This window comes from Panthera tigris, chromosome E1, assembly GCF_018350195.1.
Source record: "Panthera tigris isolate Pti1 chromosome E1, P.tigris_Pti1_mat1.1, whole genome shotgun sequence".
In the NCBI taxonomy this organism is placed as follows: Eukaryota; Metazoa; Chordata; class Mammalia; order Carnivora; family Felidae; genus Panthera; species Panthera tigris.
Genome location: NC_056673.1, coordinates 44,734,553 through 44,748,293, shown reverse-complemented (window position 1 = coordinate 44,748,293; position 13,741 = coordinate 44,734,553). Strand labels below are relative to the sequence as shown.

The window sequence follows — 13,741 nt, the reverse complement described above, 5'->3', positions numbered from 1 at the left end:
GGAGAGGAAATTCAACAGGGTTGGAGAACACGGGACATCTGCCAGCCCCACCCATCTCCACAGGTGCTGTCTGTCCCAAAGGGCCCCTTCCTGTGGCAGGAGTGTCTCCAGTGTTGACAGACTCCACAATGCCTGGCATGTATATGCAGTTATCTCCATGACAGCCCATCTTCTCTCTGCGTCTTTGTCCTGCTGTCTCAGAGCCAATGTTCCAATTCTCATAATTGGCTCCTTGAGAGCAATCTAGGGGAATGCTAGACACGGGAAGTGGCCACAGCCTTAGGTGTATGTGGGGAGAATACAGATGGGCATCGGGCATTTGCTGCCCATGGTGCTGCTTCTGCCATCAAGGGGTACCAGCCCCCTCGGTGATGTGTAGGCTTGCTCTTGCTTAGGGGACAAGTGGTGATGGGAGTGTGTATGTGGGAAGAAGGTCTACGTGGAGGTCCATGAGACTGGGCAGGAGACACAGGTGGGGCACAGGCTGGCCTCTAGGGTCTCTAGTGGTGAGCATATGCAGGTGCCCAAGAGGTGGTTTTTGAGGGACTAATTGGACGACTGACCAATCGGATTTGAATACTGACAGTCCCAGCACATGGTTCTGGAGGCACCCTGCTCTTAGGTGTTTATCTTTTAGTTGCTGGATTATGGGGTGTTGGGGAGGCACATTCAGGGGAGCTACAGAGAAGTCAGCTGTGTGGCATTTAAAATATTTAGTCGGGGGGTGGGGCGCCCGTGTGGCTCAGTCAGTTGAGCGTCCAACTTTTGATTTTGGCTCACGGTTCCTGGGATTGAGCCCTGCATCAGGCTCTGTGCTGACACCATGGAACCTGCCTGGGATTCTCTCTCTCTCTTTCTCTCTCTCTCTGCCCCTCCTCACTCTCTCTCTCTCTCTCTCAAAATAAATAAATAAAATATAAAAGGTTAAAAAACTATTTAGCAGGGGCCCAGTGACTTGTAAATTTTTCACTTAAAAATTAATCATTTCCAAACTAAAACACAGATGAGAATGGGGTTTCTGTCTGGACTGCATGTTCCTTAGGGGGTTTCTTAGGGCATCAGACAGTTCTCCCCCAGAAGCCCACAGTGCCACATTTCCCTGAGCACCATGGTGGCATGTTATATACTCACCAGAGACTGGCAGAGTTTTTGACAGCATCAACTGCTCTGTTTCAGTGATCTCAATTCCCATGTTTCCCAGTACATTTTTTAAGTCATTGGCTTCCGCCTTTTCTCCTTTGAATAGATGGGAATCGTTTCAGGTGAAAACATTAAGAAATCGAATTATTCTGAATTATGGCGAACATAATCTAGTGCAGCATTATTTCCAACTGCAGGATGAAGTTGAAACACACAAGCTGACTCCAATCACTAGAGTTATGGTAAAATTCAACACCTGAAAAGTTTCTTTACTCAAAATGAGAAGACAACTCTTCTCTTCTGTGTGGGGGTGAATATAGCATTGAGTAACATGGGGGCAGTGTGATGGTATATAGAATGTGCATAGTCCTACTGGTAATAGCTCTGATAGTGCTTCATGACTTGGACTATGGGGCTGACTGTTCTTAGTGACCATATTTCCTGATGCAAAAACTTCACCTTGAGATTTACTGGGTTCATCTGGATTTTGATTCTTTAAACACCGGAGAAATAAACACTGGTCAAAATATCGAACAAGTTAATACTTCTTTTTGAGAGTGGCCACACTTTTCGTAAATCTCTAATAATCTAAGTTATTGGCAATAAGATGAAAATCATCAATAAATAAGTAAAAGAACAAAGCCAACTTACTAATGATGGATGGAGGGGGCAAAGTACTGCTTTAAAAAGGTACCTCTCTACAAGGCATCAAGATCTCAACTTTGTGATGTCTTCTACAAGTTCTCACTCACCTGTAAAGGCACTGGCTGCTTCCATCAACACAGCCAACTCCACCTTTTCATCTTCTGCAGGAAAATTCAGAATGTAGAATCAGATGAAGATAACGAGACTTGAAAAATTATATACAGTTCTTTTTTTTTAAGATTAAAAAAAATTTTTAAGTAAACTCTACACCCAGTGGGGGGCTTGAACTCACAACCCCAGGCTCAAGAGTTGCAGGCTCTACCAACTGAGCCAGCCAGGGGCCCCTATATAAAATTCTTAAATGAAGATTTGGTGTATGGAATCCCAATAATTTTTCATGTTTTATTCTAAAAATTTTACATTTTCTTTTAAAAAAATATTTTATTTAAAAATTTTCTTTTTTAAATGTTTATTTATTTTGTGTGTGTGTGTGTGTGTGAGAGAGAGAGAGAGAGAGAGAGAGAGAGAGAGAGAGAGAGGCAGAGAGAGAGAGGGAGACAGAGAATCCCAAGCAGGCTCTTCACTGTCAGTCTGATATGGGGCTCAAACTCATGAACTGTGAGCTGAGATCAAGAGCTGGATGCTTAACCTACTGAGCCACCCAGATGCCCCTAAAGATTTTATTTTTTCGGTAGTGCTGCTATGAACATTGAAGTGCATGTGCCCCTTCGAACCAGCATTTTTGTATCCTTTGGATAAATACCTAGTAGTGCAATTGCTGGGTCATAGGGTAGTTCTATTTTTAATTTTTTAAGAAACCTCCGTGCTGTTTTCCAGAGTGGCTACATCAGTTTGCATTCCCACCAACAGTGCAGTAGGGTTCCCCTTTCCCCGCATCCTCACCAAAGATGTGGTATGTATATACAAATGGTATCCTACTCAGTGATGAAAAAGAATGAAATCTTGCCATTTGCAACAACATGGATGGAACTAGAGGGTATTATGCTAAGCTGAATAAGTCAGTCAGAGAAAGACATATCATATGATTTCACTCATGTGGAATTTGATAAACACAACAGATGAACATAGAAGAAGGGAAGGAAATGTAAGATAAAAACAGAGAGGGAGGCAAACCATAAGAGACTCTTAAATACAGAGAACAAACAGGGTTGCTGGAGGGGAGGTGGGTGGGGAGATGGGTTAAATGGGTGATGGGCATTAGGGAGGGCACTTTTTGGGGTTAGCACTGGGCATCACGTAAGAGATGAATCACCGGGTTCTACTTCTGAACCCAAGACTACATTGTATGTTAACTAACTTGAACTTAAATTAAAAAAAAAATATTTCATTTTTAAGTAATCTCTATATCCAATGTGGGGCTTTGAACTCACAACCCTGAGATCAAGAGTCATATGCTCTACTGACTGAGCCAGCCAGGCAGGAACATATAATAAAGGAAAGAAGTTTGAGCTTTAAGTATATAACCATTCAATTAATAAAACTTCTTATTTACTTCATAAGCTGTTAAAAATCTTTGGAGTCTTATGGTGAATGGGATGTTTTGTTTGTTTGAAGTCAGCTCCACCCCAGGCAGTTTTCCCTCTTTCAGACCTAGTTCTCTTGCACTAAGTAGAAGCCTGAGACAGGTTAGAGCAACAGTTCTCAAAGTGTGGTCCAAGGACCTTTGGAGTCACCCAATACCCTTTGCATTTTACACTTGTGACATTTGCACTGATGGTGCAAAAGTAGTAGTGGGTAAAATTGCTGACATCTTTGCATGAATTGAGGCAACAAACAGCACTAGCCATCATTGTGTTCATCACTGTACATGCTTGTAGTAAATGGATGTCAGTTTCACTTAAGTGTTCTTGATGGTTCAGCAAAAGGTGTTAGTTTTATTAAATCTGAACCCTTGAGAACACATCTTTTTAATATTCTGTATAGTGAAATGAGAAGTTTGTAGAAAGCATGTCAGTTGCATACTAAAATAGAATGATTTCTTACAGAAAAGGTAAGAACTGGTGTGATTGAGTCTCAAGAAAACCAGCTGCCTTTTTTTTTTTTTAATGTTTATTTATTTTTGAGACAGAGTGCAAAAGCAGGGGAAAGTTAGAGAGAAAGGGAGACACAGAGCCTCCAGTCTCTGAGCAGTCAGCACAGAGCCTGATGTGGGGCTCGAACTCACAGACTGTGAGATCATGACCTGAGACCAACCGACTGAGCCACTCAAGCACCCCCAAACTAGCTGCTTTTTCATGGATCACCATTTTTGCTTGAGAAAATGGACAAAATTTATTTTGGTACTTGGGAAGCATCTACTTGTAAAGGAACAGAGTAAACCTGTTAATTTAAGAAAACAATTGACAGTAGATGTTTTAATGGTAGAGTTCAAATTTTCAAACACAAGTTTGAATTTAGGAAACCTTGTATTTACACGATGACTTGATAGATTCCCAATACTGAGCACTCTTCTGATTAGATTGGTGACAATATTAACAAATATCATTTTTTTATATTGAATAATGAAATGTGCCAGTATTTGGAAGATCTGTATAACTCAGTGAACCACTATTTTCCAAATGACCAAAAAATGATGTTACAAATATCCATGTATGGGTAACAGATTAAAGTGTAAGACAGACCAACAGATTTTTAATGTAACCAAGTCTAAAAAGTTCATTTATATGATTTCTGATCCTATATTGCCACTAAACTTTAAGAAGCTACCACTTGTTGAGTTTTGGGATAATATCAAAGAAGAATATCCACAATTATCTGAAGAGGCTATTGAAATACTCCTTCCTTTGCCAACTACATACATCTATGTGAGGCCAGATTGTCTTTATATACTCCAACTGAAACAACATATCCCAATAGATTTAATGCAGAAGCAGATAGGAGAAAGCAGACAGATGTAAAACTGACATATAAATATGTAAAACAGTACCCCTCTTCTCACTAAATTTTTTGTTTTATTTTGGGAAAATACATTTTTCTTTTTTTTATTAAAACAATTTTTTTTATGTTTTATTTACTTTTGAGAGAGAGAGAGGCAGAGTATGAGTGGGGGAGGGGCAGAGAGAGAGGGAGACACAGAATCCGAAGTAGGCTCCAGATTCTGAGCTGTCAGCACAGAGCCCGACGTGGGGCTTGAACCCACCAACTGTGAGATCATGACCTGAGCTGAAGTCGGATGCTTAACCGACTGAGCCACCCAGGTGCCCCAGAAAAATACATTTTTCAAAAAATGTTTTTTATTTAACATGTAATAGATTTATTATTTTTAAAGTGAATTAATGCATATTATTAAAATGTGCTCTAATTTCTAATACAATTAACATTAATAGGTAGATATAATCAAAATCAGAAAAGCTCTTTATGTTTTAAAAAGTTTTTATTTTACTTCCAGTTAGTTAACACACAGTGCTATGTTAATTTCAAGTACAATATAGTAGTTCAACGCTTCCATATATTACCCTGTGCTTATCACAAGTGCCCTCCTTAATCCTCATCACTTATTTAGCCCATCTCCTTGTCCACCTCCCCTCTGGTTAACCATCAGTTTGTCCTCTGTAACTTAGAGTCTGTTTCTTGCTTCGTCTCCTTCTCTCTTATTTTTTTCCCCTTTGCTTGTTTGTTTTGTTTCTTAAATTCCGCATATGAGTAAAATCATATGATATTTGTCTTTCTGTAACTGACTTATTTCACTTAGCATTATACTCTCTAGTTCCATCCATGTCATTGCAAGTGGCAAGATTTCATTCCTTTTCTAATGGCTGAATAATATTCCACTGTATGTTTATATATACAACATCTTTTTTATTTGTTCATCTATCAGTGGACATTTAAGCTGCTTCCATATCTTGGCTATTGTAAATAATACTGCAATAAACATTGGGGAGCATGTATCCATTTGAATTAGTGTTCTTGTATTCTTTGGGTAAATAGCCAGTAGCACAATTAAAGGAATGTATTTAAAACTCAGGACCTTACGGAGGGGCCAAGATGGCAGAACCGCATGGAAGTTCTCGGCTTCTCTTGTCCCTGAAATGCACCTAGATCAGCACCAAACCATTTTGCACACCTAGAAAATTGCTCTGAGATCAACACAACAATCTGTACAACTTGAGCCACAGAACTCAGCAGGTAGGAGGCACAGAGAGGTGAACTGGGGGAGAGAGAAGCCACGGAGGGTAGGGAGCTGTTTTTGCAGAGGGAGGACAGAGAAAAGGGGAGAGTGCAGGAAAAGCACTCCCCACAAAAGTAGCTAGAGAGAAACTGTGGAAACACCCACAAGTGACTGAGCAAGAAAGGGAGAAAGGAGAAAGGAGAGGGTTTCAATACCATTAGGACTCCATAAACAGGGGAGAGCAGAGTCAGAAATTCCGCAGCTCAATAACTGGCGGTGCTCTGGTGGGAAGGGTGAATCCCCAAGAGCAGGCAGCGAGGTCCAAGGGGTCTGAGAGCCACAAGGGGAGAAGCGGTTCCCCTGCTAGAAGGACATTTGGTAGAGGCCATGCAGCCTCCTCACAGGGAAAGGTCCCAGTGGACCCTGGAGAACAGCCACATTTGCTGCTATTGGAACAAAGATGCTAGGGTATGATCACACAACCTTTTTCTGGAACAAGCAGGCACCTGGCCATAATCTGTGAACCTCTGCAATAGTGCAACCCCACAAACGTTCCGGGGGGGCAAGTCAGGACCCGGCTATTGCCTGGCAAGACCCTCCCCCAGAGGGTCGGAGCAGGTCCAAGCTGCAGGTCTCTAGAAGTGAGGGGTTTGGAAACAGCCTCATATGAGATTTAATTCAGGAGGGAGGTGCCACCTGGCAGGCCGACACTTGGACACAGATAGTGTAGAAGTGGGGAGCGGATGGAAGCTGGAGATAAAGGAGGGGTGCTTGATCGCTGGTTGGTGACAGCGCAGAGTTCTGGTACGAGAGACTGGGAAGCTGAGTGACCCCATTTTCACCTTTCCAACGCACGCGCGCACCCCAAACCAATCCACCCCAGTAAGCTAAGCAGCACCGCCTAGTGGAGAATGGAGCCATTGCACCAAGCCCCATCCACTGCGCCAACTAAGCTGAGGCCCTAGAAGACCACCACAAGTCTCTCTGCCTGCTTGGTGTATGGACCATAAAGTGCTTCACAGTTAGACTTCAAGGGGAAACTGGATGTAATTTCAGTCAGATTTCATTCTGCTCACTGGTCCATCTATTGATTCTTTTTTTCTCTCTTTTTTCCTTTTTTTTTTTCTTTTCTTATTCTTGGATACAGAAAGAGAAAACATTTATTTTTATTTTCTGTTTTTAATTAAAAAATTTTTACTTAAAAAAAATTTTTTTTGTAAATTTTTAAAATTCTATTTTACTTCATTTCATTTTATTCTATTTTATCGTATACATTTAAAAATTATATTTTCTTTTTTTTTTTCTTTTCTTTCCCTTTTTTTCTTTAGTCTATCAAGCTTCTTTCAACAACCAGATCAAAATACACCTAGGATCTAACTTCCTTTGTTTGATTTTTTGTGTCATTTTTAATTTTTTAATTAAAAAATTATTTATTTCTAATTTAGTTTTATTTTTTTAAATTTACATCCAAGTTAGTTATCATATAGTGCAACAATGATTTCAGGAATAGATTTCTTAATGCCCCTTACCCATTTAGCCCATCTCCCCTCCCACAACCCTTCCAGTAATCCTCTGTTTGTTCTCCATTTTTAAAGAGTTTCTTACGTTTGTCCCCCGCCCTGTTTTTATATTATTTTTGCTTCCCTTTCCTTGTGTTCATCTGTTTTGTGTCTTAAGTTCCTCATATGAGTGAAGTCATATGATTTTTGTCTTTCTCTGACTAATTTCGCTTAGCATAATACCCTCTAGTTCCTTCCATGCTGCAAATGGCAACATTTCATTATTTTTGATTGCCGAGTAAAACTCCATTATGTACATATACCACATCTTTACCCATTCATCCATCGATGGACATTTGGGCTCTTTCCATGCTTTGGCTATTGTTGACAGTGCTGTTATAAATGTTGGTGTGCATGTGCCCCTTCGAAACAGCATACCTGTATCCCTGGATAAATACCTAGTAGTTCAATTGCTGGGTCATAGGGTAGTTCTATTTTTAATTTTTTAGGAACCTCCATGCTGTTTTCCACAGTGGCTGCACCAGTTTGCATTCCCACCAGCAGTGCAAAAGAGATCCTCTTTCTCCACATTCTTGCCAACATCTGTTGTTGCCTGAGTTGTTAATGTTAGCCATTCTGACAGGTGTGAGGTGGTATCTCATTATGGTTTTGATTTGTATTTCCCAGATGATGAGTGATATTGAGTATTTTTTCATGTGTCGTTGGCCATTTGTCTTCTTTGGAAAAGTGTCTATTCATGTCTTTTGCCCATTTCTTTACTGGATTATTTGTTTTTTGGGTGTTGAGTTTGATAAGTTCTTTATAGATTTTGGATACTAACCCTTTATCTGATATGTCATTTGCAAATATCTTCTTCCATTCTGTCGGTTGCCTTTTAGTTTTGCCGATTGTTTCCTTCATTGTGCAGAAGTTTTTATTTTGATGAGGTCACAATAGTTCATTTTTGCTTTTGTTTCCCTTGCCTCTGGAGACATGTTGAGTAAGAAGTTGCTACGGCCAAGATCAAAGAGGTTTTTGCCTGCTTTCCCCTAGAGGATTTTGATGGCTTTCTGTCTTACATTTAGGTCTTTCATCCATTTTGAGTTTATTTTTGTGTATGGTGCAAGAAAGTGGTCCAGGTTCATTTTTCTGCATGTTGCTGTCCAGTTTTCCCAGCACCACTTGCTGAAGAGACTGTCTTTATTCATTGGATATTCTTTCCTGCTTTGTCAAAGATTAGTTGGCCATATGTTTGTGGGTCCATTTCTGGGTTCTCTATTCTGTTTCATTGATCAGAGTGTCTGTTTTTGTGCCAGTATGAAAACATTTTTTTAAATGTTTATTTATTTTTGAGAGAGAGAGACAGAGTGTGAGCAGGGGAGGGGCAGAGAGAGAGGGAGACACAGAACCTGAAGCAGGCTCTGGGCTCTGAGCTGTCAGCACAATGTGGGGCTTGAACCCATGAACCATGAGATCATGACCTGAGCTGAAGTTGGACACTCAACTGACTGAGCCACTCAGGTGCCCAATTCAGTTATGTTCTAAACATTTTTGTCTTCATTCTGCTCCTTTTTCTGTTTCTCCTCCCACTCTTGCCTTTGTGTGTGTGTGTGTGTGTGTGTGTGTGTGTGTGGCAATCATATAAGCTATGAACCTCTGCTTCACACTTCTAGTACCTCTCTCCCCTTCACCTACCACATCGCCTGCCCCTTTATCAGTCCTGCCCCTTTATCACCATGTAGTTCCTTAATACTCTTATCATCTGGACCTTGGCAGCAACATCTAAATTGCATCTCTGCCCCTGATTTTTCTCTCCCCAGCATGTGTTTCCTCACTGCTTTCAGAGTAGACTAGTCATTGTCTACTGGAAAAAGGTTTCTGTCCTTCCTCCCTCCCTTTCTTCATCCCTTCCTCCCTCTCTCCCTTTATTTATTTATTTTTAAGTAGGCCCCACACCACACATGGGGCTTGAACTCATGACTCTGAGATCAAGAGTTTCATGCACTACCAACTAAGCCAGCCAGGTGCCCCAGGATAAATATATCTTAAATACTCACCAATAACTGGTAGGTGGGTTTGCAGGTCCTGGATTTCTTTTTCTTCATGTCTGAACCCAATACTTTGTAGAACATTTTTTATGTTACCAACATTGACTCTTCCTCCTTAATAAAAACAAGAAAAAGTAGATAAGGATGTCACACAATGAAAAATGCAGGCCATCAACCCTATCTAGAAATGAAAGCACAAAGAAGCTCTTTATAGCAAATTGTGTGGGAGTCAGGGACAAAACATGACCCCATAACTAAACTTCTGAGAGAAGTTTATACAAGGGAGAAGAAATGTAAAGGAGGAGGAGTTTGGCAAATGGTAAATTAGGCAAGGACAGCAATCAAATCATGTTATTCTAGACAAAGGATATGAAACTTGCTACAGTAATAAATTACCTTCTTCTTTCTTTCTTTTTTTTTTTTTTATAAATTTTTTTTAATGTTTATTTTTGAGACAGAGAGAGACAGAGCATGAATGGGGGAGGGCCAGAGAGAGAGGGAGACACAGAATCCGAAGCAGGCTCCAGGCTCTGAGCTGTCGGCACAGAGCCCGACGCGGGGCTCGAACTCACAGACCGCGAGATCATGACCTGAGCAGAAGTCGGACGCTTAACCGACTGAGCCACCCAGGCGCCCCAAATTACCTTCTTAATATAATTATACATAAGGAAAAACTAGTTAAGGAGGCAGAATAACTGGAAACAATAGTTTTTTTAATCAAATCACCATAAAATATGAGGATTTACAGATAGTCAGTGTATACGTTTCAGATGAGTCAAATAATAAATGAAGAAAGTGAAATCTTAGGAAAACAAGAATAAAGTGTATATAATTTTTTATATGCTGTGTAGATAGTAAATACTTTTGAAATACAAAAAAAAGAAATCACAGGAGGAATGACTGATATAATCAAATTCATAAAATGAAAAACGTCTGTGTGTAAAAATACAACATAATGGACAGAGAGTAGATTGTTGGTTGCTTAAGTTTGGGAAGGTTGTGGAGAACGAGGAGTGACGACTAATGGGTATAGTATTTTTGGGGGGTGATCAAAATGTTCTAAATTGATTTTGGTGATGTTTGAGCAGCTCTGTTAATATACTAAAAACCATTGAATTATACACTTTAAATGGGTGAATTGCATGGTATGCAAATTATATTTCAATAAACTATTATAAAACATATGACATAACAAAGCAAAAAAGTATTTTCTGTAGCTATGACAACTGTGCTAATATCTTTAATTTATAAAGAGGCCATTCAAATTAGGAGGAAAAAGCTTGAATTCTGATAGGATAATGGGCAAAAGACAGGAACAAGTAATTAAAAGACCAAAAGACATAATGACATAAAAATAATTTCAACTTCGTTGATAATAAAAAAAAATCAAAGCAATGATTAGATTCCATTTCTCATTTATCAAATTGGCAAGGATCAAAAAATGTGACAATAAACTGTTGTGGCAAGGGCATAATGGTAACCAGTAGTCTTATCCACTCATATATATCACAGCCTTAACCATGTTAAGATTTATTGGATTTACTAGAAAAATCTATCCAAAGAAACTGACTTAAAGTTGGACAAAGATCACAGATGTATAAGAGCAAACCACTGGAGACTATGTAAATAAATGTTCAACAAGAAAAAAATGACTAAGTAAATCATAAATACAACTTGATGTATAGTCATTAAAAATGATGTTCATAAAAAAATTTTAGGGGCGCCTGGGTGGCTCAGTAGGTTGGGCGTCCGACTTCTGCTCAGATCATGATCTCACAGTTTGTGAGTTTGAGCCCTGGGTCAGGCTCTGTGCTGACAGCTCAGAGCCTGGAGCCTGCTTCAGATTCTGTGTCTCCCTCTCACTCTGCCCCTCCCCAGTCTCTTTCTGTCTCTCTCTAAAGAATAAATAAACATTAAAGAAAATTTTTTTAATGACATGGAATTCTTACACTATAATTTTAGGATTAAGTGTAGGATACATAAAATATACAGTAAGAGTTTAATTATCTGTACACCTGTATACACAGAAAAAAAGAATAGTGATAACTATAATAAAAAAGGTGAATATCACCTGGGGTTATGGGTAATTGCATTTTTTTCCATATGTTACTTTATATATTCCAGCTCAAATACCCGACACAGAGGAGACACTTGGATATTTGTTGAATAAATGCATAATTTCCTGACTATTTATATTATCAGCAAAAACAGTTACAACAGTCTGATATTTTATTGTCCTTATCCTTTTCCTTACTCACCTTTGAAGGACTTCACACCCTCTAGTAATTCTTTCTCAAACACCTTTTTATCAGCTGTAAGATAAAACATAATTGAGTTTTTGATGGTTCACGGAAATTAAAGTGTTTACTTTCAGGAAGAGGAAATTTAGAAATTTATCACAATCCATTCTCAATGAAATGCAAAACTCAGTGTATTGATACTCTATCTCTGGGCAGAATACAAGGCTATTGTTAGTGGTACTCCAGTTTGCTAAAATGCACACAGCTTTTTCTTTCTCGTTATCTCCTCACAATTTGGTTCCAGTTTTTCTTTCTTCATCTTTCCTGCCCTTCTGCCCTTTCATCTTCTTCCAGCTTAGACCTTAGATTTTTTTCCCAAAGGGACAAAAGAACTTGTTTGTCCTGTAATGGGACCTCTGACTGTAGAGGTCCCAGTTTACTAGACCAAAATCTAAATGAAAGAACAATATTTTTTAAAATGCTAGGATTGAGTCTTTTAAAAAAACATAGTTTTAATTGACATAAAATGTTTCAAACAGTAGGATTTCTAACACAAAACTTTAAAACAAAGCTTCCGTGCAGTTTTGAGGACTTGAGGAGACCTGGTCACTGCAGACATGGTCCCTGTTTGTCCAGAATTTAGGATAGTGCCATGAACACAACAGATCTTCAATAAATGTTTGTTGAATGAATAAATTTTTAGATATCAGTAAAGTAGAACTTCAATGCTTACCAGAAACTGGCAGGGTTTTCAGAAACTTTTTATTTTCCTTATTTGTGATCTCTATTCCCATGTTTTTCAGAACATTTTTCAGGTCCTCAGTAGGAATCTTCTCTCCTTTAGAAAGACATACATATACATAAGGAAACATCCTTCCCAGGTTCAGTGGGTAAGAACTAGGCATAATCAAGCTTGGTTTAGCTATTCAGAATCAAGGAGGTAAGAAAATCTTCTCTTAACCCAAGAGAGTATCTTCAATGATAAGATAATATCATATATAATAGGTGAAACAGGGATTGTACAACTTCTCAGTAATTTAGATGTGTTTGATGACTAATAATTCAACCACTAATATAACATCTGTATTCTTTTCTTTCTTTTTTTCCCTCTTCTTCTACACTTTTCTCCTTACCCTCCTCTGGGCCTCCCTGCCCCCTTCCCTTTCCTCTTCTTTTACCTGAATTATTGGACTAGTTTTAAAAATGACAATAAAAGCTGGTTCTCTATTAAAATTTTCAGTAAATCTGAGTAAATTTATATTTACATTGTTACACTGTAAGCTGGGCCTATGAGAATAGGGAGATAGATTTGAAATCACATATTTAAAAATCTACTGAAGACAAGAGAAAACAAAAAAGCCATAAGAACAAGAAATCGGGGGAAAAATAGGCTAATTTGAAAAGGAACTAAACCAATACCTAGAAATAAAAATGTAGTTATTGAAATTAAAACCCCAATGGATAAATAGTATGAGACACAGTTGTAGAAACAGTGAGCTAGAAGAGAGGTTTAAGAAAAGACAAAAACATAAAATAAGGAAAAGAAGAAAAGAAAGAAATGAAGAGCAAATGAGAAGGTTCAACATACATGTAATTGGAGTTTCTAAAAATGAGAAAAGAGCAAAAAAAAGAAGCAATATTTGAAACATAAGGGCTGAGAGTTTCTAAAACTTGATGAGAGGCATGAATGTTCAGTGTTAGGAATCATAAGTTCCAAGCAGGAAAAATGAAAAGAAGTCCACACTTGGCCACATGATAATGAGAATTTCAAAGATAGAGATAAGAGTGATAAGATGAAGAAGATATAAAGAAATGGAAAGACATTCCCTGCTCATGGATTGGAAGAATAAATATTGTCAAAATGTCAATACTACCCAAAGCTATCTACACATTCAATGCAATACCAATCAAAATTGCACCAGCATTCTTCTCGAAACTAGAACAAGCAATCCTAAAATTCATATGGAACCACAAAAGGCCCCGAATAGCCAAAGTAATTTTGAAGAAGAAGACCAAAGCAGGAGGCATCACAATCCCAGA

The 13,741-nt window shown here is 38.7% G+C and overlaps 1 protein-coding gene across 1 annotated transcript in view; it reads right to left on the bottom strand.

Moving 5' to 3' along the window:
• Positions 1–1,884: 1,884 nt before the first annotated feature.
• LOC102964544 overlaps positions 1,885–13,741 on the bottom strand; it is a 91,186-nt gene continuing 79,329 nt past the window's right edge. The window contains exons 25-28 of the mRNA XM_042965463.1: positions 12,435–12,539; positions 11,720–11,773; positions 9,471–9,575; positions 1,885–1,946 (exon numbers count right to left, since the gene is read on the bottom strand). Of these exons, the coding sequence (XP_042821397.1) occupies positions 1,885–1,946; positions 9,471–9,575; positions 11,720–11,773; positions 12,435–12,539 (326 nt within the window). The remainder of the gene's footprint in view (positions 1,947–9,470; positions 9,576–11,719; positions 11,774–12,434; positions 12,540–13,741) is intronic.